This window comes from Numenius arquata, chromosome 5 (genome assembly GCF_964106895.1).
Source record: "Numenius arquata chromosome 5, bNumArq3.hap1.1, whole genome shotgun sequence".
Taxonomy (NCBI): Eukaryota; Metazoa; Chordata; class Aves; order Charadriiformes; family Scolopacidae; genus Numenius; species Numenius arquata.
The window spans coordinates 58,539,456-58,564,130 of record NC_133580.1 but is presented as its reverse complement, the minus strand read 5'-3'; the positions used below and the strand labels follow the sequence as shown (position 1 = coordinate 58,564,130).

General features: G+C 43.1%; 1 protein-coding gene across 1 annotated transcript in view; it reads right to left on the bottom strand.

Annotated features, from left to right (window-relative positions):
- CRMP1 (collapsin response mediator protein 1) overlaps window positions 1-24,675 on the bottom strand; it is a 50,364-nt gene that overhangs the window by 9,613 nt on the left and 16,076 nt on the right. Inside the window, exons 2-9 of the mRNA XM_074148314.1 lie at window positions 23,932-24,020; window positions 18,786-18,970; window positions 17,077-17,241; window positions 11,594-11,655; window positions 9,894-9,974; window positions 6,542-6,610; window positions 4,420-4,540; window positions 2,850-3,006 (exon numbers count right to left, since the gene is read on the bottom strand). Of these exons, the coding sequence (XP_074004415.1) occupies window positions 2,850-3,006; window positions 4,420-4,540; window positions 6,542-6,610; window positions 9,894-9,974; window positions 11,594-11,655; window positions 17,077-17,241; window positions 18,786-18,970; window positions 23,932-24,020 (929 nt within the window). The remainder of the gene's footprint in view (window positions 1-2,849; window positions 3,007-4,419; window positions 4,541-6,541; window positions 6,611-9,893; window positions 9,975-11,593; window positions 11,656-17,076; window positions 17,242-18,785; window positions 18,971-23,931; window positions 24,021-24,675) is intronic.

The following is a 24,675-nucleotide window of genomic DNA, read 5'->3' as shown; positions in this document are numbered from 1 at the left end:
CCAACACCTCCTGGTAAAGCACACGGGCGCTTCTACTGTCTAGATACACTCTAATGTGAAATGGGGGATGAGTATCAGATCAACTGAAAAACTAAGAGACAAGAAGGGATCACCACGGCAAACATCTCCAAAAGAGGGAGTGGTGGGAACTAATAGTGGACAAATGTGTATCTTTAAATGCCACATCAATACCTCATCATCTTATTCTTCACCGTAAACAAGGCTTTCACTGCAGGTTGCATCTTCCTTGGAAGCACCAAGGTCTCAAACCTCTAGTTCAGAAGAGCTCGCCTATCTCTAGTTCAGAAGAGCAGCAATAACGCAGCAGTGCACCATAGAAGATGAAAACTACCTCAGGTGCACGGCCCACAGATGAAACCAGGACCAAATCTCACATGGCAAATCCAATCTGCAGACCCCAGGAGACATGCTGGATTTTTATATGTTCGGCTTCTCAGTGAAAAATCAACGCCTTCTGTAGAAAACGGCAGAAGCAATATGCTGCACACTTGCAGAGAAAGAATGTTGTAAGGATTTTTTAATGAATGTAAAATATTAGTCTGCTAATGAACAGTGCAATAGAAAAGTGAAATACTGTCTTTACCATCATCCTTGCATAAAATTTCCCACAAATGCATGGCAGACTGACAAAATATACAGTTCTTTTTTTTAGTTTCACAGTATAGATTTAAAGTATTAAAACTGAAAGCAGGCTAAGCTGCTGTCATTTAAGATCTAGGACTTTAAGCCACTAGAAAAAAAAAACACGAACATTTTTGCATGCTTGGAGGATAATGAAAACTGTGGCTCCTCGGTTTGTCTTTCCAATGTTAATGTTAAAAAAAGTCATTATTTGGATTCCAATTCTAAAAATTCTCTTGCTATTTTAGCTAATCTGTTTTGACCCACATACTATTATTTTGGGACTCTCTTCTAGAAAACCTATAGTCGTGTCTGACAGAGAAGAGCCAAACATTTTGATACACATTCATGTGTGCTGGCTAAGAGCCTTACCCTCACACAATGAGCTTCACTCTTTACAGCGCTGATAGTGACGGGTCAAACCAGAAAAGTCATTTTTCTGCCTTGTCCTTATTTTAAGGAACAGAAAGCTCAATTATGGAAAATCGTTTCTGCCATCAGACTGTCACAACAGAACAAATTCCTACATGTTCTTACCAGAACTATATGTAACTCAGAGCTCAACTGTGCATTCATCAATAGTGCTGTCCATGCAGCATCATCAGGGCGACTGAGTTAAAACCTGGGTTTGGTGGACTGCACAGCCTGACCCAGGAGAGATGTGTGCATACTGCAGCACTGATTGAGGTGCACTGATTGATGGCAGCTTCCCATCACACGTGTGTGCCTATCTACCTAAATGGCAGCTCTGCCCAAGCCTGAATTACACATGCAGGGGCTTTCTACCACCAGCCACACTGGCACTGCTGGCCGGACAGCCTGCCAGTTACCCACGTGGAAAACTAACCTCAGGAGGAAATGTTTCCTGAAGACGAGTGGGTCACTTTTAGGGTACCAATTCTACTGCTCTATCTAGAGCATTGAAAACCCTAGAAAGGGGCAGCAGCAGGTGAGATGAGTGCCACCACATGGCATTAAATAAGGTTTTGAATGGTAAGTTGATTTCTTCACTCCAGCACTAGCAATCTGTCCTGGTGAGACTTCAGCTATGAATTTCTGTATTTTTTCAAAGCAGATGGTCTTTTGCTAAGGTAAAGAAGATCCACAGTTGGCTACAGGCAGGAAATGCTTTCAGGGATGGGTTTACAGCCTGGGTTGCTGGCAAGGCATTGCTGATGTCTTCTTTTCTATATTAGAAAGACACTTCTCCCTCTGCTGTCCACATTCGTTTAATCTCTCTAGTGATAACCCTCTCCCTGCCAACCTGAAGACAGTCAGCCCATACCCCTATCCTGTCAAGTGATGGCCTCCAGTCACCAGCCCGTCTCTACCTGAGTCCCTGCCAGTCTCCTTTGTAACCACTCTGGCCTCTTTCTGCTGCCTGACATACCTTCTCTATATGTACCACTTATCTTTGCTGTCTTCCACCTAGAGGACCCTGGAACCTATAAAGACACAAGGCAAGCGAAATAAAAACAAGGCTGCAAGAACTAAACACAAGTAAACTTATGTGATTTTGGTCCATCCCAGATGAAGAGAAACTACCAAGTCAGAAGCTTTTGAAATACAGGAGCTAAAATCACTGAACTCTGCTGCAAACACTTACAATTTAGTTTAGGACAGGTTAATTCTCAGAAGTGCTCACAGCCCCACACCAGCTTTGACAAAAACTGCACTAGGCAAGTTTTCTTGGTTCTACGTATCTCTGCATTCAGGGACAACCACGATTTCATGAGCTGTGCTTGACAGATATGACCAGAGCTTAAAACTAGTCCATTCTCACAGATGGGGGTCTATCCCCCAGGCTGTTGCTTATGCTGGACAGTGAGGATGCCATCCAATCATATATTAACAATTCAGCTGGAGAAAACAGAGAACTAGGGAGAAATCCAGTTTGAAGTCCTGGGATAAAGACTATCTAGCTGGAATCTAGGAATTACTTGAAAAGCAGAAAGAAAAATAATTAACTCCTAAATAGCCAGCAGTTGCCTCTCTGTCATGTTAACCAGGAGCTGAAGAGTCCATGCCTGCTCACCTGACAGCCTAAACACAGGGATATAAACATCTCTGTTCTTTCTACATCCCTTCTCTGCTGTTTCATGTACAAGACTGATCCAAAGGAAACTGAGCTGATCCCTAGATCCTTCATCCCATGTGGCTTTTGCACTTGCCTGACCATCAGCCTGTAAAAATAATGAAGGTCTTACCACGCTAAGAGCGAATTTAAGTGATCTGGAGTGGTAGGATCAGGGCTCAGGGGTGGTGAGGTCACAAAAGCTGCAGCCTTTGCCCAGTTTTTGCTCCAGTAATGCGTCCCATCTGTCCCCAAGCTGGCAGTGATCGGCTCTCCAAAAACAAGGGGACCTTGGGAAAAGCAAAGATATACAGAAACTGATTACAATCCACTCGCTTTTCAGCACATTATACTGCTTGCTGCATGCAGCCATGTATGATTTACACATTCCTACATGGCCAGCGTGGCTCCCAGAAAATTAATCAGCCCTGGCTTTTTTTGTATGATAAAAAATTAATCAGGAGGCTCTCTGAGCTACACACGCTTTTGATCAGCATATTTACAAAGCTCCCTTTCTAATCCAGAAGGAGACAGTTCAGATCTGGTTTTAATTTGTACTGTTTTAATCACAGCCATGTTCTCTCTGTTGTTCCAATTCAGAGTGCATTTAGGTGGAGGATGGGCTCCAGCAGACAGATGCCTTTTTACTACTCCGGTTGGGCACAGCACCAGCAGATAGCAGCATATGGTCCCCAGCACCATACTCCAAGCCTCCAAGAATACAAATATCAAGACGATATTTTGCTCTTTGGCTTTTCCATATTGCTCATGCACTTTCTAGTACCAACCAGTAGAACAATCCTGACTCACAAATGCAGCTTCGAAAGCCGCTGCCTCCAGGCTCACAAGTCCCTTTTGGGTGCTTTGTAATCTGGATTCCTCCATGGCCACAGCAAGCAGTGTCAACCCGCAGGTGTTCCCAGTGCACATCTGATGGGGTCGGCCTCCAGCAGCATGGCCAGGAGAGAGCACCAGGCATCTCTAACCGCAGGTTCACTGTCCAAGCCACCCCTCAGAGGGTAACACCCTGAAATACTCCCCAAAAGGCACAGATGATGTGCTGGGCCCTGTTAGGAAGAAAATATCTCCCTCCCATGAAAAGAAATAGAGCAGTCTAAGGGAAAAGTAAAAGGGATCATAGAATCATAGGATCATAGAATGGTTAGAGTTGGAAGGGACCTTAAACATTATCTAGTTCCAACCCCCCTGCCATGGGCAGGGACACCTCCCACTAGACCAGGTTGCTCAAAGCCCCATCCAGCCTGGCCTTGAACAGTTCCAGGGATAGGGCATCCACAACTTCCCTGGGCAACCTGTTCCAGTGCCTCGCCACCCTCACAGTGAAGAATTTCCTCCTAATATCTAATCTAAATCTCCCCTCTTCCAATTTAAAACCATTACCCCTTGTCCTGTCAATCAGGACAAGGACAATCATGGGATAAAGAAGAGTTACAACACAATCATCAAGGGGACAGGGGTTGCTTATAGTTTGTGGAGAGAGTTTCTCAACTGAAAAATGCAGAAGAATCTCCCTTCAGTTTTCCCAGCCCTAAATATTTAGGGTATGTGATGGTGCTACCATTCTGTGGTAACCTCTCCCTGTATCTTGTGATTTGAGTCAAGATGTACAGGTCTTTCCACTGAGCTTCTACTGAAAAAAAAAAAAATAAGCAGAGTTTGGGGGAGACATGGAAGTCTCTTACCTTTCTTTCTGGCCAGTGCAATGATATCAGCCGCACTCTTGCTCATCACCTTGGTGATGTACACTGGGCAGTTTATTCGACTGGCAATGGTAATGGCACGGAAAACTGCTTCTGCTTCAAGCTGAGGGAAAAAAAGAGGAAAAAAGTTAACTGCAAAAGCAGACTGAAGAAAAAAATGAACTGGAGGACTGAGCCATATTTCTCACTGTTTAGCAAGAATTCTTCAGGGGCTGATTCTGCTTTTTCCACAGAGAGAGACACAGTGCTGGGAAAGAGGGAGCTAACCCGACCTCAGACACTGCGTTAGGAGTAACCACAGCCAGGCCGAACTCGCCAACAGGGTACAGCTGCCCTGGCACAAACACAGCTCCCTGGCTCCCGGCACCCCAGGAAAGGTCACATCCAAGCAGATGATGGGGCTCATCCTTACCTCCCTCCCACCTTTCTGCTTCAGACTTCTACCCTGCAGTTGGAAGGAGAACGAAGCAAGGAAACATTGCCGCAGCTCGGAGACAACCTCTGAGCTCTCCCTGGCAGCTTACCCTATGCAATCTTTACATAAGGATAAGATGACAGTAAACGTAAAGTATTCTCAAACAGCAGCTTCAGCACTTTGCACTGAATTTAGCCCATAATCCATAAAAGCCTTTGAAGCATCGCCCAGTAAGTCCCCTCTGTCAGCAAGCGTAAAGGCAATCTCCTTGCAGGGAGCCATCTGGGATGTAGGCACACAAAACAGTGGTCTTCAGACAGAGGAGCAGTGTTTCCCAGGCACTCTGGAGACTCCTTTCCCCACTCATCAGTTTTATACCTCTTTCCCAGATGGACTCACAATATCGGCAATTTATTATTAAAAACTCCATTGCCACTGAAAATACTGACTCCATAGCACAGAAATTTCTCTCCAAGAGTTGTGCTAGAAAAGACGAGCAATTTAGCCCTTCCAAAACCACATGGCTTAATTCTTCCCAGTTTTGTAAAATATTTTTTCTTAAATCAGACTCTTGCTTCAGGTTGTCCTAGGACTTTGATCACATTTGTTCTGGAAGCCCCAAACACACCCGCAGAAGAGCAAGGAAGGAGGCAGGACCTCTGTATCTCAGATTCACAGTCAGAAAGACTGTGCAGATTTTCCTCAGGCCCTTGTTCTCATTAAAAGGAAACAACTCCATTCTTTTAGAATAATTTAGGCGGAAGTTAAACAGCAAAATGAAAAAGTACATAAACAGTTCAATAGAAGAATGTGACCAATTAGACCGATTCCTTTTGCCTGGGGAGAGGTTATATACAGATCTGCAAACCACAACAATCTCTTCAAGTTTAGCCTCAAATCCCCAGGGCCTTGTCTCTTCAGTCTTCAAGGAAAGCAGTCACTTCCCACTACTGCCCTCCATCATCCCATTAACGGTCTGAACTGTGTACATTAAGGGACATCCACATGTCTCCACCTTTTCCTTCTCATTACAGAAACCCTTTCCAGATGGCTGAGATGATCCTTGCCAGAGCCTGGCTTTTATTATAAGAGTTGCACAAAATGAGCTGTCTTGCAGCATCTTTCCATTCTCACATATTTGCATTTCTACAGCCTGCATTTCTACTAATGTATCTGCCGGCATAAACGTAGATTTATATGTGAGCACATGCATATGCATGGTATATGTACACACACATGCATTTTATAGGAGGTTTTCAGCCAAAGCATTTTAATGAATGCATTTACTCCAAAGCCTAAGCTGCAAGATGCACTGCTGATTTTTACCCTGAGAAGCCCATTTTTTTGTCATCACAAATCAAATCACAAGAGTCACACTCAAAAATACACGCACGCCCATGCCCAGGGCAGCAGAAGCTGCAATTCCTGAGCATACAAGGACACGCTCATCCCTGGACCGAGGGAAGTCACCTGCTGCAGCAGCAAAAGGGTATTTCAGGCAAACAAACAGGCTGAAGGGGACCTGGACTTTTCAAGGCTTTGAATAATACTGGCAGAGGCAGTTGGAGAAGCAGCCTGTTGCCTTCCCCCATGCATCCATCTATCATCTGCACATACAAAAGCCAAGCTCCAGTACCGTGTGCTCAACAAAGTATTTCCATGAACGACAAAATGAGTGAAGTCTCTTACCTCCTCGGGCCTGCTCAGGGCATGTCCCTCAGGTCCAGTGATCCCCATCTCCAGGATACGCTTTTGTTCCTGCAACATAGCAGATAAATGCTGACAACCACTCCAGGATGAGACTCTCACACCAGGCATCCTCCGGTGGGTCAACAGCCATACTGTCTGCCTGTCCCCTTTTCTATCTCTGGACATGCATCTGCACAGGGCTGCTGCCAGGGGAGAAGGACCAAAAACACTGGCTCTAAACTGGTCCATGCCACCCCAGCATCTGATTCATGCAGCCAGCACAGATTTCAGGGGAAGGTTTGTCTCTGAAGTGCGATAGAGTGTATTTGTGCCTCGAGCCGTTGGGCTGCACCATCGAAAATGTCCTCTGCCCTCCAGAAAGTCTTATTTGACACCAAGACACTAACCCAGGGAACAGGCTTCAATCAATATAATGAACAGTAATTACGGATATTTCTGGCCTGTGATTCTTTCTTTACTTGCACAAGTTCCTCCCTGGCTGCAATCCATGAAGCACTGCTATCTTCCTTGAAGTTTTAGCGCTCCTGACACTTCATCAAATAAAAGTCTTGGCTTTGGCATCCAGTTTTCTGTAACACTTTTTTCCTATAGAGTGAATCACTAAATTTGTGTTTTCATGAAAGCAAAACAGTGCCCTCTAATTGTGAGGGCACTGTGTCCACACCAAAAAGCCCATCTTGAGACCAATGGGGGTTTGACAGAAAAAATCTGTGCTATCCAGCTTCACAGCACTGAGATAATTTTTTTTTTTAAATGGACAAAAAGCTTCACCTATCTTTCAATTTGAAGTCAAGCAGTAGTATTAGAACAAATTTCCCTTTTTGTGGAAAATGGTAGTCAACCACTTCTGACCTGAGGTTGGTCCAGGTCTGTCAGCAGGGCAGAAGTGGGACCAGAGCTGCTGATGTACCTCCAACCCTGGCCTGCCCTGCCCACAGGTCTCTAATGAGCCGAGTTCAACAAATGTAATGACTTTGTGATACAGATTAATGTCCCCTAGAGACCAGGATGAAGTTACTGAACATACTTTACTGTGTCATCTAATAAATATTTGATCCCAGGTTGCTGAGGGTGAAAAGCTCACACATTACCAACATACTCCAGCAAAACCTGAGCAAGTTAATGTTCACATATATTTTTGCATTTGCTACAACCAATCAATGCTGAAGAGGCATTAATAGGAATGTATTAATCTGGCTCTGCAATTAAGATTATATTGGTTAGAAAATCATAATGTTTCATAGGTATTCTTAAAAATAGCTGTTCTGAGCCATTAATGCAACAGTTCTGAACAGTGCCAGTTAAAGACTTCAGATAATTAAAATACATCAAAAAATAAAATTGCAACCATGTAATATAAAAAACCAGCAAGATGACAAAGAATGGAACACAAAGTCGGAGAGATTTGCCTCTTGAAGGGAGTCATAAAATCAGATCATATGATAAAATTACCCACTGTAAGAGGATTTGATAGAGCTAATAAGATAGAATAGTAGTTTGATAAGATCAAATTTGGATTTTCACACAGGATAGTCCTGAAAAACCTCCTTGCAGGCAGCTTTCTCTTCACTATCCAAATAATCCTTTTAAATAAAAGCATAAGGAAAGAGTAGTTTTATAAGACATGGCAATGGTGAAGAAATATGTTGCTGTATAACATAATTTACATTTATTTACTATTTCCTCTTTTCCTAATATTTTTTCTGTCCTGTATGTTCATAGTCCATGGCTGTATATTAGAGCTGATCAAAGAAAAAAGTAACTGAAACAGATTTCTATCAGAAATGCAATTCCACGAGTGTGCCTTGATTTTAATGGGCAACATATCAAAACATCACGGGTGCCATTTGATTTGTTTCATTTTGCCATTCCCACAGTAATGTTGACTTACTATGTTTCTTATTAATTTTAGTTCTACTGGATATTTTATGTTGTATTAAAACCACAAAGTATATATTTTGGCAGTATTAAATCATGCTAAACTTCATGGGAAGTCTTTTTCCCTCCAAATGAGGGTTTTCACGTGGTTTCAGTAAGAGAAGGACTGCACTGTATGTGGCTGTTGACTCCTCATTAGTCAACTTTTGAGCCCAGTGGTTATTTTGGCCAAACTCGAAGGGAAAAGGGAAAGAGGGAAAAGGGAAAGAAGACTCTCAAAGAGGGTAAATTCCTACCAGGCAGATAAAGGACAGAATCCCACAAAGCAAAAAACAAAAAAATAAACCCATGTGGACAAGAGCCCTTAACACACTGCCCAAACACTCAAATGTTCACTTGAGGTTCTCCCTTAACCCCAGGACAAGGTGGCTTCCCTACTCCAGATCTCAAAGACAACTTGTTTTAGCTATTGTAATTTCCCTGTCAGCTCTGCAGCCTAGCCCTTAGCCGATAAGCCAGCAGATAAAGAGCTCAGCAGATAAATCAGTCGGCTCACTCGGAGCCCCGCGGACCTCAGAGGGGCTCTACGCACGTACAAGGGATCAGAGGAGGAAGGCATCTCTGCAACAGCCTTAGGAGAGTCATCTGCCACAGATGTATAAAGTCGTAACAGCACCCACCCAAACAACACCCAGTCTGCTTTATAGGGGAATCCTGGCCTCTGAAAGACCAGTGGGAGGTTTACTATCGACTGCTGTCCTTGGGCTACCTCTGCTGCACAGGTCAGAGCTGCGGCGCACTCCAGTGTGAGGACAGTACCTACGCAGGGGACCTGACCTGCCAAGTCTGCACTGGGGATCTGGGACATTTTAATGGAACCAGTTTCCTGAGAGCATCTTCAAAGAGCACGACTTACACTTTAATACACATTTTTGAAATGTTTAGAAGATCACAGTGGCTTCTTATTCTCAAATTTCAGAGATTTATAAGAATACTCTCAAAAATAAACGTCTGAGAGCTTTACCACCCACTCCAAACTCACTATGCTGCCTATGCTGACAGCTGCAGCAAGAGACATTAGCATAAAGCTTCCCAGCTCCACCTTTTGTCCCCAGAATCTCTGAACAAGGCTTTACGTTGTTCTGCTTCACTCGTCTCTGCCAGATTCAGAAGAGATCTTCTTGCTTTCTTCTGCCTGCCTCACCTGGTCCTCACCTGCTGCCAAGGCAAGGAGCAGTCTGGTTGGCTGCTCTACCTCATGCACCCTCTGCCAAAGCATGCAAAAGGGCCTCCATCCTCTCATCCCAGAGGTTATACCTGCGGTGTGCAGGATATCAGGCCCAATTAAGGCACTTACCCGGTACTTCCTTTTTTCCTACCCATACTCGGACCTTTACTTCTCCTCTTGTGTCTGTTTTCTCACAAAGTGAAGCAAAAATGGCAGTTCACTCACCTGAGCTATCAAGTCTCCATTTTCAGCGTGGACCAGGATAACAGCCCCAAGACTTTTTAGAAAGGTAAAGGCTTCATAAAGCTGCAGGTAGTACAAAGAAGGAAACACTGCTGAATAAGGAAAACACATTATTTAACACTCCGACCTCTCTGCTCATCTCAGTTTTGCTCCTTCTCTGCTGGTAATTAACAAGATGAATAGCAAATTATCTCCCTTTTTCACTTGCCGCTTTCTACACCAAGCCAGAGCTTCATTGCTAAGGTGTTGACTTACCCACCCCCTTACCTACCAGCCAGCCCCAGCGAGAGCTTCTGCACCGAGAGAGGCTCAACAGTCCCAAGCAGGGCAGCACCTCCCTTGGACAGAGTGCCTCCTCCAGCCCCGTGAACTGCAGGGCTACCTCTTCGTGCCCTCCCATGCAGGTCAGTTTAGCAAGTTTAGCAAGTAGTTCCTTTTTTTTGGAATGGGAACAATCAATGGATTACAGACGCTTTTAGTACAGCTTAAAACACCTTTTCTCTGAAGTGCAGGCATTTTGCACCATCTTCTTAGAGCAGATAGTGTCAAGCTTTCACCAACATCTTTAATTCTGCAATTAAAAGTTGTAATGTTTTCTCTAGAGCATCCTTTTTTTCATTGCTTTCTAAGATTCAAAAAAATACAGAAGGGAAACGGTTGATCCTATTGCTTTTACTGAGAATTTCTCAGCACAGAACTACTGAAATTTTAGTTCCCTTTCCAAAAGGTATTCAGCTAGTATCTTCCCTGTTTAAACCAGACTTCAGTAACATGGGACCCCAGTTTTCAAACACAGATCAAATACTGAAGACATGGTTTCTTCAGTGTTCGCTTTTGCACTAGGGCACTCCAGCTAGTGTTGAATGGGTTGGAATACACAGCTTGCAACATGCGCATTTAAACAAGGTAACAGGCATTAGTCTAGCCACACATTCAACATTTTCATGTATTTCTCTTGGCAGTTCCAACAGGGAGTTGAATTTAACAGGCGGAGAATATTTATATATTATTATGTCTAAAATTCCAATTAAAACCACATGTATTGGAGGTGTAACAACAGTTATTTAAGAGACGGAGAGCTATAGCTCTGGGAATAAGTAAGAAAGAAACATTTTCTCAACTGAATAAGCAAACATTATTACTACTAACAGATGCCATTGTCTGTTTACAATGACCTGCCACTTATGAATGGGAAAGCTGAAGAGTCTGGAATCTGTAATGAGCTCTGGACAAACAAGCTCATTGTTATCTCCAGCTCTAATGAGAAAGGGCCACCTCCCCCAAAGAGCAACTCCATTTAGCTGCTTGCAGCAACTGAGAAACTCTTGAAACCCCAAAACTGCCACTGCCTCCAGTGCTTCATCTTTTCTTCCCTCCCTGACCTACTGTTCTTGGAAGGTAACAGCAGAATAAAGTGAGGGCAAAATCCTGAGCAGTGCTGAGTGGCTGCAATGTTGGGAGACACCAGAAAATCTTTGCAGAAAGTGACTGTCATACACCTGAAGGAACACATGCAGATGTTCAGCACTGCTCGGCACTGACCCTCCAGAGAGAACTCCCCCACTGCACATTTTCCCCAGTGGGAACATTCCTCTGGGATTCAACCTTAGGAATTCCTCAGGTGCTGGGAGATGACAGAAGAGAGGACAGATCACAGCAATGAAAAGCATTCAGAGCAATACCTGGCTGTCGGACATTTGGTAGAGATCTTTGTAGGCCATGTAGACTTGAAAAGAGTTCACACCTGTTCCAAGACAAAATTCAAAGGTGTTGCCATGTAAGTGGATTCTTAAATTGTATTTGAACAAAAATTTCAGGAAAAATAAGTCATAGAATTTGTCTGGACTAGGCTTTTCACCAGTGATTGCCAGAAATAAAGCATGGCTCCACAGCTGCATTACAGCTGCTAGGACTAGAAGCCTGAATCCCCTCTTCTCTGGGGGAATTTGTTGGACTCCGTGGATTACCTGTGTTCAGACCTGGAGCAACCCAGCCACCACCACAAATGTGACTGTTTGTACCCAAATCACAGACAAGAAATGGTGGCTAAAGCAAGCATGTAAAGTTTGTGAAGTTTAAAAAGACTTGTGTAAGGTTGTGTGAATGACTGGTTTTCTTTTTAGCTTTTTTTAGCTAATCAGGAAAACATTTTAGCTTGACCTGAAACTGTGCTTTTTAATAGATAAAATTCGAGTTAAGTTTTCCCAAAGTGCTGAGAAGCTGTAGGAATAGTGTATCTGAATTTGCATGCGGACTTGCTCTTTACTGACCCTACTGTCCAAAGCACCCAGCTTAGCTGATGGCAGACACTGGGAAGGAGTGGAAGCAAAGCCTGAAACCAGCTACAAGGGCAGCTCACCATACCTCTCCTTCCACCTTCCAAAGATGGAAGAATTTATGTTTGCAGTCATACAAAACCACAAAAGATGGCAGCTCCAAATTTTAGAAATCAGTAAGAAGTGCTTGCACTGAGTGTTGCTGCCAAGAATGAACTGTATTCAAACCCCTACAAGTTTTGTTATTTACTTCAAAGATTCGATTATGTACACAGCTTTGTATTTTAACGGAACAGGAATTCCAAACATCTTCTGTTCGTATTTTCTGTACACACAAATTCATATTAGGTCATAAATTTGCTTTACTCTTTAGTCTACTGACAACATCCCCAGTTTGGTACAGGGACTGATCTCAGAGTTTTCTAGCTTAAAAGAAAAGTAAATTCTAAGCTGTCTGAGCCGTGTACGCTGCATTTCAAAATAGCTGTCATGAAAACTGTGCTTCCTGGGGCAAGAGGAAAAAGAAAGAGATCTGTTCATGTCATTCATGTTGTCTACACAAAATGAATAAGGCTCCCTGATGAAGATGTAACTCCTTCATGAGTCTAGAATGAGCATATATATCCCCGGGCAGAGGGTATGGGTGTTCACACACACACAGAGAATTTGTTTATTCACAATTACAAGACTAGAATACCCCAGGATACATGCAGGATAAAACCTTGAAATGATCTGTAGTATTATGTCTTCCTGCTAAGTCCAGGCAGCTCAGGGTGAAATACAAAGTGGGAACTGGCCCCTCCTTCCTGACTTCCACACTGAGCAAATCCAGCCTGGACCATGGAGACCCATCAGCCTGTAAGCCCATTCTTTCTTCCTATTTCTCAGGTTCCCAGAAAACATGCATGGCCTTAACTAACTGAAATCCTTCAGTCTATTCCTCATTACACAGTTTTGAAGTACTCAGTATGTTCCTGCTTTAAAACCTTTAAGCTTGATTACATCTTTCCCGGGGCCAATGCTTTCAGCCTCATGCCTGCAGCCCATCTCCCCTCTGACTGCTCACAGCAGCCTCCAGCACATCTGCCCAACCTGCCTTGGAGGAGAGCTCTGTTTTCTCATCACAAACCCACCCAGCATCTCAGATGTCAGCTGCCTGGGAGCCACCTTTCTGCACGGGTGACCATGCACACATGAAGGAACGAGAGACGTGTCAAGGCTGGTCCAAGCCATGCCGACTAGCCTCAGTGATGGTACAGGACTGAATCCTCTCATACACGTTCCTCTGTAAGCAAAGAGCTGGGTTACCTACTGCTCTCCCTTATCCACTGGGATCGAGCCAAAGGTAATTCATTTAATCACAGTCCCGCAGGAGATGAGATAAGGCAGCTTTCTCTGGGTACTGTGGCTGGAAGGCATACATTGACCCAAGCAGTATACGTTCTCTTCCTTTTTCTTTTACTGCATTTGTATCTTCTTAGGCCCTTTTCTGGCCTTGGTAAAATGGCTACGAACTTTGCTCCCACTGACATTAATGTGCTCCCTGAAGTCAGTGAAGCTAGAAGGGATCCCAGCAGGGATCCTGAAAAGGGATCTTGAGCCTGTCCCTGACCGACAGCTCCCCCAGTGCAGAAGCAGAGTTTTCCCATCTAAATGCACATCCAGGCCCTCAGCTACCCCATCCGATACACACAAGGTGGAAGGGCAACTCACAGCTAACAGGAGAGACGGTTTGAACCATCCTGCCTTGCACGGAGAGTGCTTTTACAAGATACCAAGCCAAAATAACATCAATTTACATATACAGGTAATCCAAGATTAGACTCTTTGCCTAATGCCTTGGTCTGGTGTCTCGATCTACTCACTGGAAATATGTGGCTCTTCAAAAGCCCTGGTCCATGGCTTATTGACCTTAATACTTAACATTTGTTACAGACTACGTTCTTGTTAATGTCCTGCTTTCTCTCACACCAGGAGTGCTCAACAAGATCCTCTCCAAATTTCAGACAGTGATACAGGTGTTTTTTGAACAGTGACAAAGTGCAGTAGTTAAAGGAATGAGTGAGGCCTCTGTTAACACATTTCAGGCTGTTGCTCCTTTGCAAATACTGGAGAAGCCCAGTCCCAAATTAGCGACTGAAATGCTACAAGACTGAGCCTTTACAATCAACATTTGGTTCTACAAAATCTCCAGGCTCTTCCAAAGCCTATGTCTCCTTAAATTAGCTTTGTATTGATTTAGAACTGATTAATTATTCAATTATACCTCATGACAAGGCACCTCAACAGCAGCTCTGTGAGCTCCCCTGTTATTCATGACGAGATTGTATTAGGCACACGCAGCACTGAGACGTGATCAGCTGAGCCCTGGTACTCAGCAAACTCACCCACCAGACAATCAGCCGAGAACAAATTCAATCCAGATTCCCAGCTGATGAAAACCGGTGTCACTACATTGACATCAAGTCTATTTGCACCAGCTGGCCCAAATGTTTCCAATTATCAGCAGATATTATTCATTAATCTGAAAGCCCGTGCCACGCTGAAGTATTTCCTATTGTGCTTGTGCTTTCATACTGGCCCTCACCTCGTGTCTCCTAACACGTGAGAGTAATTCACGTTGACTGCCTAAGACATACTGCAGCATCCATGAGAACGAAGGTGACCTAATGCCATCGCCGCCAAAGAGGCCACCAAGGGCCCCATCACGCATCCTTTTTCAGGAACCAATGAACGGATTCCTGCTTCCCCTAAAAGGCAGGCCAGATTTATACTGAAAACTCGCATTTCCATAGTTGGAGAAAACTATTAAACTAACTGTCTGCACCAGGCTTTTAATGTAAGCCCTCAGGCAAATTTGGGAGTGGTGAGCCATCTGTGATCCAGGAGCTCTGGAAAATAGTATCTAACCTTTGAAACAAGGCATAGCATACTTATACTTGTCTGAGAGTATTCAGCTAATGCACAGCAGCATATCCATGTTAATGCTGATAGCAGGGAAACAGCACAGATTTGGCACCATCAGTGGTGACAGATGTCATCACCTTGTAAAAATCACCTATATTATAAAGACCTATGTAAGACCAGCTGCAGTTTCTCTAAATTATGTGTAATCTTGCTGATTGAAGGGTTTTGTTGCCTAAAATCTGGTTATACAGCACATGTACTGCCAGCATGCTGCAATACAGGATAAATTCCCCTAGGTGAATGCACCTGCATAGTATCTCAGCAAACAACCGCTCACTCAAAAATAGGATTTTGCTTTGTTTTTCTACTTTGATAGTATATTTCTCTATAAAGAGATTCTTTCAAATCTAAGTCACCACTAGCCCTACACAGAATCACAGAGTCACAGAATGATATGGGGTTGAAAGGGACCTCTGGAGATCATCTAGTCCAACCACCCTGCCAAAGCAGGTCCACCTAGAGCAGGTTGCACAGGAACATGTCCAGGCGGGTTTTGAATGTCTCCAGAGATGGAGACTCCACCACCTCTCTGGACAGCCTGTTCCAGGGCTCTGCCACCCTCAAAGTAAAGAAGTTCCTCCTCATGTTTAGATGGAACTTCTTATGTTCAAGTTTGTGCCCGTTCGTTACCTCTTGTCCTGGTACACCTTACAAAGGGTGCTGCATACACATACTTCTTAGACTTCCCAACATAAGGGTCATTCTAATTTACCTATGGTAACTAAATATCATTTCAGAAAATATTTCCTAATTAATAACCATACAATTTCAAGGAAAGTATCAAGTGAAAAATATTTGAAGTAAGTTAGTTTCTGGAAAGAAAATCCATGCTGTTAGGCAGAATTTTAAGGAACTAGATCTAAAGTTGGGTTTTCTGAAGGCCATATTCAATTTCCCACTCATGGGTATCTGGTGCCACCAAGATGCCCTCCATATATGACACTGCGACACTGAGCTGGCATGTACGAAAAAGGACTTATGAGAGTTTTTACCTGTGCTATTCTGGAGTGGTAGCTGGAGTCCAGGTAGGGTAACCTACAGCATTTCACATGATAGTAGACCTGTTAATTGAACTGAATCAAGCCCAGAAGTGTCTTAAATAGATTCTTAAATAAGTGACCTGGTTTTTGTAAGTCCTGAAACAAAGCATCTTCTAGTAACTTCAGGGAAAGCCACTGGAGACCAAGGCCTTGAGAAAATCAGGACATTTTTTAAATATTAGGTACCTAACTTTAGCATCTCTTTTTTCTAATAACTTGAACCTATTTTTAAAATATAGGCATGTTTTATAAAAAAAAAATATAGTTTCGGTAAGTAAATTATCCTAAGCCATTGCTGAGAAATGAGATCTAGCCTGTGATGATGGTTTCTCACACACATGTGCCCTTTGTATTAGGGCTTAATTTGAGGCAGCTAAATGGGCTGTTAAAATGGCTGCTAAATAGATTGCAGTCTATTTCAAATCTGAAGCGCTACCTTGAGGCATCTCATCCTCTCCATTCATGAAATAGAGGATGTAAGGTGACTGGGCTGATTACCCTAAATGCTGATCTCTGAATTTTATCTCAAAATAAAACCTAAGTATGCAATGTCTGAGCCTATTTCCACATGTATAAGCCAGCATAAAGTGATACATTTGTGTCTGACAACATACGCACCTTAATTTGCCGTGCCTATATTGGGGTAAATATACCTACTCTCTGCATTGGCCTTGCTGCTGAAGAGCACTAATAAAGTTTTAGGTCCATTTTACACAGCAGCAAGTGAATACAAAAGTTCAAGGTAGCGCAAAACCTTGGGCAGCATAACCTGCGCCTCTGCATTTCTGTTCTGGATGAGGCATTCATTAAAAGCTTTAAAATTTCACCTCCATATGATATTTCAATAAAAAACAAAAAATACCACTCATTTACACTACTAACCTTTGTCTTGCACCAGTACTTCCAGCTCTTCTCGAATCCCATCATACCAGCTGGTGATGTCCACATGGAGAGAGTAATCACAACAGGATTTGGTGTCAGCTGCCTCGTGCCACTTCTCAAAGGAGGTCAGTAAACTCGATCCAGGTTCTGGAAGCACGTGGTCAACTGAAAAAGAGATTCAGTGTCCATTACCCAGACAGCGTGCACACTGTTCAGATTTCCTCAGTGCCTGTGAGTAAGGAGCCTTCCAGCATCTCACCCAGAACAGCAGCAATCTGGAGGCAGTTTGTGTGCAGACCGTAGCTTTGGGATGTCAGCCAGGTCCTGCTGTCTCAGGCACAGCAGACTTTGTAGAGGGTCTATACTAAAGCTGAGTCTGGCAACCTGCTTGGTGCAGCATCAACAGACACACAGTGGGACAGCCAACCATCTCACAGTTTGGGAAACATTTGTTTTTTTCCCTTTTTGTTTTGTAAGACCAAGTTCTGGACTTACCTACACTTATTGTCTGATGTGTCCACTTCTATGTATTTCATAGTAAGAGTTATTTTTAACCAGTGCCTCGTAGCTACTGAATTGGCCCACTGTGCCCTACCAATACATCAATGGAGATGTTGAAGGCTTCCTCAGCAGCCAGAATTGGGAATACAGCCAAAGGTCTGAACAGAGATGATGCAGAGCAGAAACTCTCAGCCACACTACATGGCAGATCGAGCGGGCTGCAACTATGCATCTTCACAGTCTCGAGGCTTTCTGCATCTGATGATGCCACGATGTTTACTGACATAAAATAAAAGCATGTCTACTCATGCATATATTCTTGTCTTTGCAGGGCTAGGTCAAAACTTAGTATGGAAACAAAGCAAGGTGGGCTTACCAGTGGCGTCTGCAGACCTAACACTGCACTGGAAGCCTCAGCTGATGAATATACACCGAAAAAATTATTAACAAAAGTAATGAACAGCAGTGTATTTTGTGCTTATTGCCAGCGATCCTTTCAGCTGATACTTGCTGCTGAACATAGATAATAGATAACACCACTCAGCAAAAAAAGCCACATTCCAATTTATTGGGAGTAAAACCCCATTGGGAAGCTGCTCTGCACAAGGAAGCTGAGACAATATATGTCACCTGAACACCTGCCTCACAAAGTCTGACCAAGGGCAAAGCCACTGTTAGTAGGAAAGAGATAACTCTTGTCCTGCCATCTGGTAGACAGAAGAAGGGTCTCTAACAACTGGAAACACTTCTCCCTTCCACCAAGAAAGATGTTCCTCCAGGACGTCTCTGGTAAGGACTTCCTCAATTCCTGGTGCCAAATCCAAGTTCATAAATAAGCATCTTTTTATTTCCAAAGCCCCTGAAATGTCACTAGGTGGGAACAGTGGATCTTCGTCAGATTTTCTGTGCCATATGCTTACTACACTGTTTTTCAAAAACCCCAAAAGTAGGTATATTATCTCTCAGTGCTTGGTCTGCATTTCAGAGGAAAATCCAAGAGACAATTCCCTATGACGCTGTTGCTTTATGAGGACAGGTTCATTTTCAGACCAGCCCTGGGTGACAATGATGAATGGATATCCAACACCGTGCCCAGAAATTTGAAGATTCATTGCAGAAGATCAGTATGGAGCCTCCTGTAGCTATCCCCACACATGCTACCTGAGCTTCAGCCCGGGATAGGAAGAGTTAATATTGCTAGTACTCACTGATCATGGTGGTGCCCCCTGCTAGTGCTGCTTTTGTGCCTTGATAGAAGTCATCAACAGCAGTCATTCCTTGGTAGGGCTTTTGTAGGTAAGTGTTGACATCTATTCCCCCAGGAATAACCATGCGCCCATTAGCCTCTATGGTCTTGACCCCTCCGGGAACAATCAGATTCTCTCCTATTTGCCTAGGCAGCAAGGAAAGCAAATATTAATTTATTTAAACAAAGAAGCTATTTGAGGCATGTAGGGGAGAGGGACCCAGAGGCCCTACAGAAAGAACTGGGACCCCAAAGGAAAGATGAAGCTCAAACACCCACTCTGGCCACTCTGCACGGCACTGGCAGAACAAAGCATCCCAGCCTGTGGAGCTGGGCCCGGTGCTCAGGATGCTTTGCATTGCTCTAGTGGCCAACAAAGAAGCTGTAATGCAGCAGCATTAACAATTGACTATTTTTCTTATATGACTCCTATCTTTAAACAATTACAAATATGTACAGTTAACGCTCTCTTGGGGGCTCCGGTTTTGTATATTAAGTTCTTAAATGAAAACAGAAAAACATAGATCAAGTATGACAGCAAGTTGGAATTGTAAATATATGGTAGAAGCACAAGGCACATCTGAAAGGATTTATAATTACTTTGTAACCAAGCAATGCAAATTTATCTTTAAAAAGAAATCTAAATATCCTAAGATACAGAAATACATATTTAAGAGACCCAAACACCTTTAATCTACCATGTCACATATTCTTCATCGTCACATATTCTTCATCCTCCTCTTAAAGTTAAACCTTAGTGAAACATTCTGCATAACTGTGTGGAAAAATGTTCATTAACTGTTGTCATCTTTTTCCCTTCAGTTCTTCAAAACAGGATATTTTTTTTCACTATTAAAAATATTAATCTGCTTAAATGCTGATGTCAAGCAAACTCCAGACAATTACAGCCAAAATACTTTTAGTGTTCGTGGAGACAACTACGAGTAAATTAACCTTTAACTTTTAAAGCCACATCACACTTTTACTGTCTACTTCTCATGGTGCCAAACAGAAAAAGGTACGGGTCTGTGTGGAAGCCATGTCTCTGCACCGTTACACAGTAATATATTTGGGCTTAGGGGTAACTATGAGGTAGTTTAAGTTCACTTAGTTTATCTCCTATTACAGACACACAGTCCTTGTCTTAATTTCCTTTTGTCTGGGATAAAAAAACATTTATCCACAGCTAAACAAATACCCCAGACATCTGAGCTGCTGAATGTGTTTCTCCCATGTTAAAATGCAACTCCCACCTACGGAGCAAACACAGCGACTGATTAACAGCCAATCGCAACACGCTAGAACCAAAAATGAATATAACTGTTAATTAAAACCAGTGAAAACAACAGGGATAATTATTCATGTTGGAGTTTGGCCAACCCGCCAGAGTTAATAAATAGCCCCAAGAGGTCAAGAATTTGTTTCATATGCTATGCAAAAATGTCACCTCCAGCAGCTTGGCTCCCCCAGTGTTCTGGCTTTTGGCTGGAGGGAAGCAGAGCCGTTCGGTGAGCAAACTCCCCGCCAGCGTCCCGAGCTGGGGTCTCAGTGCTCAGCGACGAACAAATCCAAAAGGGATTGCTCAGGAGAGCTGATAATATCATGGCTTGAAGCCATACAGCTCCATGTCTGGTGTCTAATAGTCATCAACACGTATAGCATTGGGAGCATGTCAAAACCTGCTCACAGCTGTGCAGAGCGCTAATGACACCATGACAAACAGGGAACTGATGTGTACGCCAAAGCCAGCAGCAGCCCAGCACATCCAGTTGCACAAAAAAGTTGCAAGAAGCTCCTCCGCTGTTAAAACCTGACTCACGTAAGGCATTCCAATCCATGAGCAGATTGAACGCTTGTATAAAGGTAGGTAGCCCCACATATAATAATGGAGATGCACTAATTTTTGCTAGTTGAATTCCCTCCCAGGATTTTCATCAGAACAATCCTAAACCTTTGTACAGCGTTTGTGTGGCTAAAAAACTCACCTGGGAAACAAAAACTTTACTATGACCAATCTCCTTCAAATATGTCTAAGGTAGAATTGCACTCCAAGGACTACCACACCTTCTGAAAATAACATTAAAGAAAACCTGCACAAAAATGCAAAAGCTAATCATTGTTATTTTCTTCCACAATCAGCATCTACCAGTTCTCTATTCATGAAGACACATACTCTAATAAAGTGAAAGAGCATGTAGTGAAGTTTTTTTGATGACTCACTGCTCATTATTTTCAGTGTACGGTTGAGTAGCAGCTTATTTGGCAAAAGCTGAAGTCATCCATGCTGAAGTGGCATGGGAACAAATGGTCTTGGTAGATGATTCTGCACTATTACCTGTCAGGTGCCTGTCCCATCTCTTGCCCTGGTATCAAGATTAAGGCTGGGAGAAGGGTGATCTTCACTGGCGTTCAAGGTTATTTTTTATTCTGACTGACTACAACACAGAGTAAGAGATAATGTGACAGGATTCCTGAATTGCTCACCCATTAATGCTAAGTGTATGTTAATAAGAATGGGGTTCAGTTACTTGTGGGTGAAAAAATACAGTAGCGCAGATAACTGTATTCTAGACACTGTATAAATGGTTGAGCTGGTTTTCTGATGCACCAGCAACTAGAAAACTCGGACTCATGGAAAGTTGATGCTGTCTGCAATGTTCAGTTGAACAAGCTGTTCAACAAGTTGAACGAATTCTGTCATACAGGAGCTGATCAAAGCACAATGGAAACATCAGGCTTCAACTCTCCAGAAGCTTAACCTGAGAAAACTGAAAACCTCTCCCCAGGACTCTGTGGGGTTATTTCTGTCGTTATCAAGCCCAGATCTCTTTTAGGCGTCTGAGGCTTCCTCTACCTTGTCTCGTCACCTGCCCAGCTCTGGAGACCCCATCCCCAGTCACCCATCCCACACACTTGTTAGTCCCCTCCAGCCCGGAGGGACCCAACCCTTCCCCTTGTCAGGGAGGGAGCAGAGGACAGCAGGCACCAGACTGTGTGACCTCTGCTTAGCACAGAGACTGGGGTTCATTTCCTCATGTGGGTAACAGAGACAGGATAGATGTAGGCAAAATATATTATTTACATGCCAACGGCAATTTAAATATCTAAGTTAGTATTTAGATACCAGAGACTGCTTCTCAGCTGCCATCAGTGCCCAGGGCTTAAGTTTCAGCTAGGAAAAATCCACATGCACCGCTGCTCCCTTGTACCTAGAGAGCCAGTTTGAGCATTGACAGGTAGGAAAAAGCTTCTAACATCCTCCAAACTATAGCTAATGTTCAAACACATTCAAGGTTATATCTACATTCCTCTCTGCAGGACAATCTGCAGGGACGTAAACGTTAAAAGAGGCTATTCACTTCATTAGTCTGCAAGAGAAACCCAACTGTATTATCCAATCAGTTTTCACTGCAGAATAAGAAAATTAACCCAGATCTTTTATATCCTAGCAAAACTGGGACACTGCTGCCTGTTCTGGGCTGAGCGGTTTGGTGTCTGCTCCATTCTGTGGAAAGAATTCTGTATCACCAGCAGGATCTGCAGCTGGAGAGTCAGGACATCAAACAAAATGTGGGTGCCTGAGGTTCAAGGTCCTGCTCCAAAGGATCTTGAGCAACATTTAACGGCTATGTTAAATACTCAGACACAATGGGCAGTTCCAGCTGGACAACATATAAGAGACCAATCCCACAAAATATAGCGTTTTCCTAGACTGCAGAACTTATCATCTGGACACAGTTAGGACCCAAGCCCATCTCACACCAGGCTGCCCTCACAAATTAGCTAATTTTTCAGAGCAGGACTTCTTGTACAGTTTACAAAGAAAAATCTCAGGTCATCTAAATCCAGGAAACCAGGCACGACTCAGGGTGTTGAATAGCAAACTTGCCTCCTTGGGCAACGACAAAGGCATTTTAAAAACTAAGATCTTGCCTGTCTATTCATTATTAATCCTAGCTATCTGATACTTTCTGAAGGTATAGATCCAAGCATGGATTTCAGAGGGAGTCTACGCACTTAACAAGGGCAGCTGAAAGCTTGGCATTGCCAACCTGCCTGCCCAGTACTGTTGCATTTCTGGCATCAAGGACGAAAATTCACAGCAGTTTCAGACTTTCAGCATCTCATGCCCTTAGTTGCTAAATCAGTTCTGATGCTTAGATTTGCATCTGAACAAACAAAAGCACAGAAAAAGTCAACTAAAAAACCTAGCAAAGAGAGCACAACTTGGTTGATTGTTGCTATTAAAAAAAAAGATACGCATTCAAAATTTTGTGCCTTCTCCACTTAAAACAACATGGTCCTTTTGCCACTTCTGCAATGCAAGTAACACTACAAATGGAAAGGCAGAGCGATGTATTAAAAAGAAAACTGCACAGTCCATGAATAAAAGTCTTCAGTATTTTTTATGTTATAATAACCTGAGTTATGAATAATGTAAGTAGCCACAGATGTATAAAGAATTGGACTTTTAATCTGATGGTATATTCTCATGAAAAGAAGCTCTGAAAACAAGTTGGTAATGAATTATTTACCAGATAACCATAATTATGTTTCTGTGCATTAAAATCGTAGCTTCTGGAGACCAAACTTGTTAGGTCACTAGTGGAAATGTCTAGCAGTCGAGAAAAAGTTTGATCTTTGTATACATCACAGTGCTTGTACGCACTACGTAGCTTTGCAAAACTAGAGATCCCCATCTCCACTAAGCCATGCAACCCGAGGCATATTTCTGTGCCGTGCAATCCTTCAGAGCATGGCAGCATTCACCCTGATTAGGCATGAGGAAAAAATCTGTAATCTGCCTTCTGCCATACAAGGACTCAAAAATATCCATTGTCCTTAACATTACTTCTTGAGAGAGCCTACTTGCCTTGACCGTTTGAAAAGCAAATACCTTCAGCTTACAGTAAAGGAATTTTCTACTTATCCAATCTTAGTAAAGATAAAATGGCAGAATTTCATAATTAAACACTCCTCTGCTCTGGCCCCACCTCTAGAGGTAACCGAGATCCTGGCTGCAAGATTGCAGGTCAGCACCATCAAGAAATCACAGTAGTCTATACTAACAGGCATGCAAAAACAGTTCAGTATTTTAAAAAACCAACTTTATAAGTCCGTCTTCAAGGTATATGTCTGCATAGAAGGAGTGGTCATCATTGATAATTCTTCCACCTTTAATGAGTAGTCGGTCACTCTGGGGAAAAAAAAAAGAAGAAATGTGGGTTTGTTGAAATAAATAAACATAATAATGTATTGATGATACCAAATAGGCTTATGGTATATAGAAAGCCGTTAACATCAAAGCACTTACCCTATATAAAGGTCTATGCCATAGATTCAGGTGAGTACATAGACAGTGGAGAGGAAAAACACAGTTTCACTGAGTGTTTATTTCTGACTTTTGGAACATGAAGCCTCATGGCCATCACTGTCTTTTTTCCTCAAAGCAGAACTCATTGCACATGGAAGCACTTGAAATCCCGCTACATCCTCTTTTTACCACCACCTCATTCTACAAAGGCCAAAAAGGGAAGAGAAACCCCCAGAATAAACCGCCCAACACTGGAATGGCCAAGCTGAGATCACCTGGGACTCCCCACACCCTCGGAAGAGTAACAGAGCTTGCAATTGGAAGGGAAAAGGACAGGAGAGGCTGCTGAGCTCTGTAATGCAGAAATTCCTGCCCAGGGAAGCTGTTTTAAGCAACGTCAGCTCAGCAGGGTCAACTCAGCCGCTCCACCAAGGTGGCCAAGGGACACGGCCCACAGCTTTGCACCTCATGTACTCTGTTACAGACCAACCGCACAAAATCTAGTTCCTAGTGGGCATGAAGAATGAATTGTTGTCTA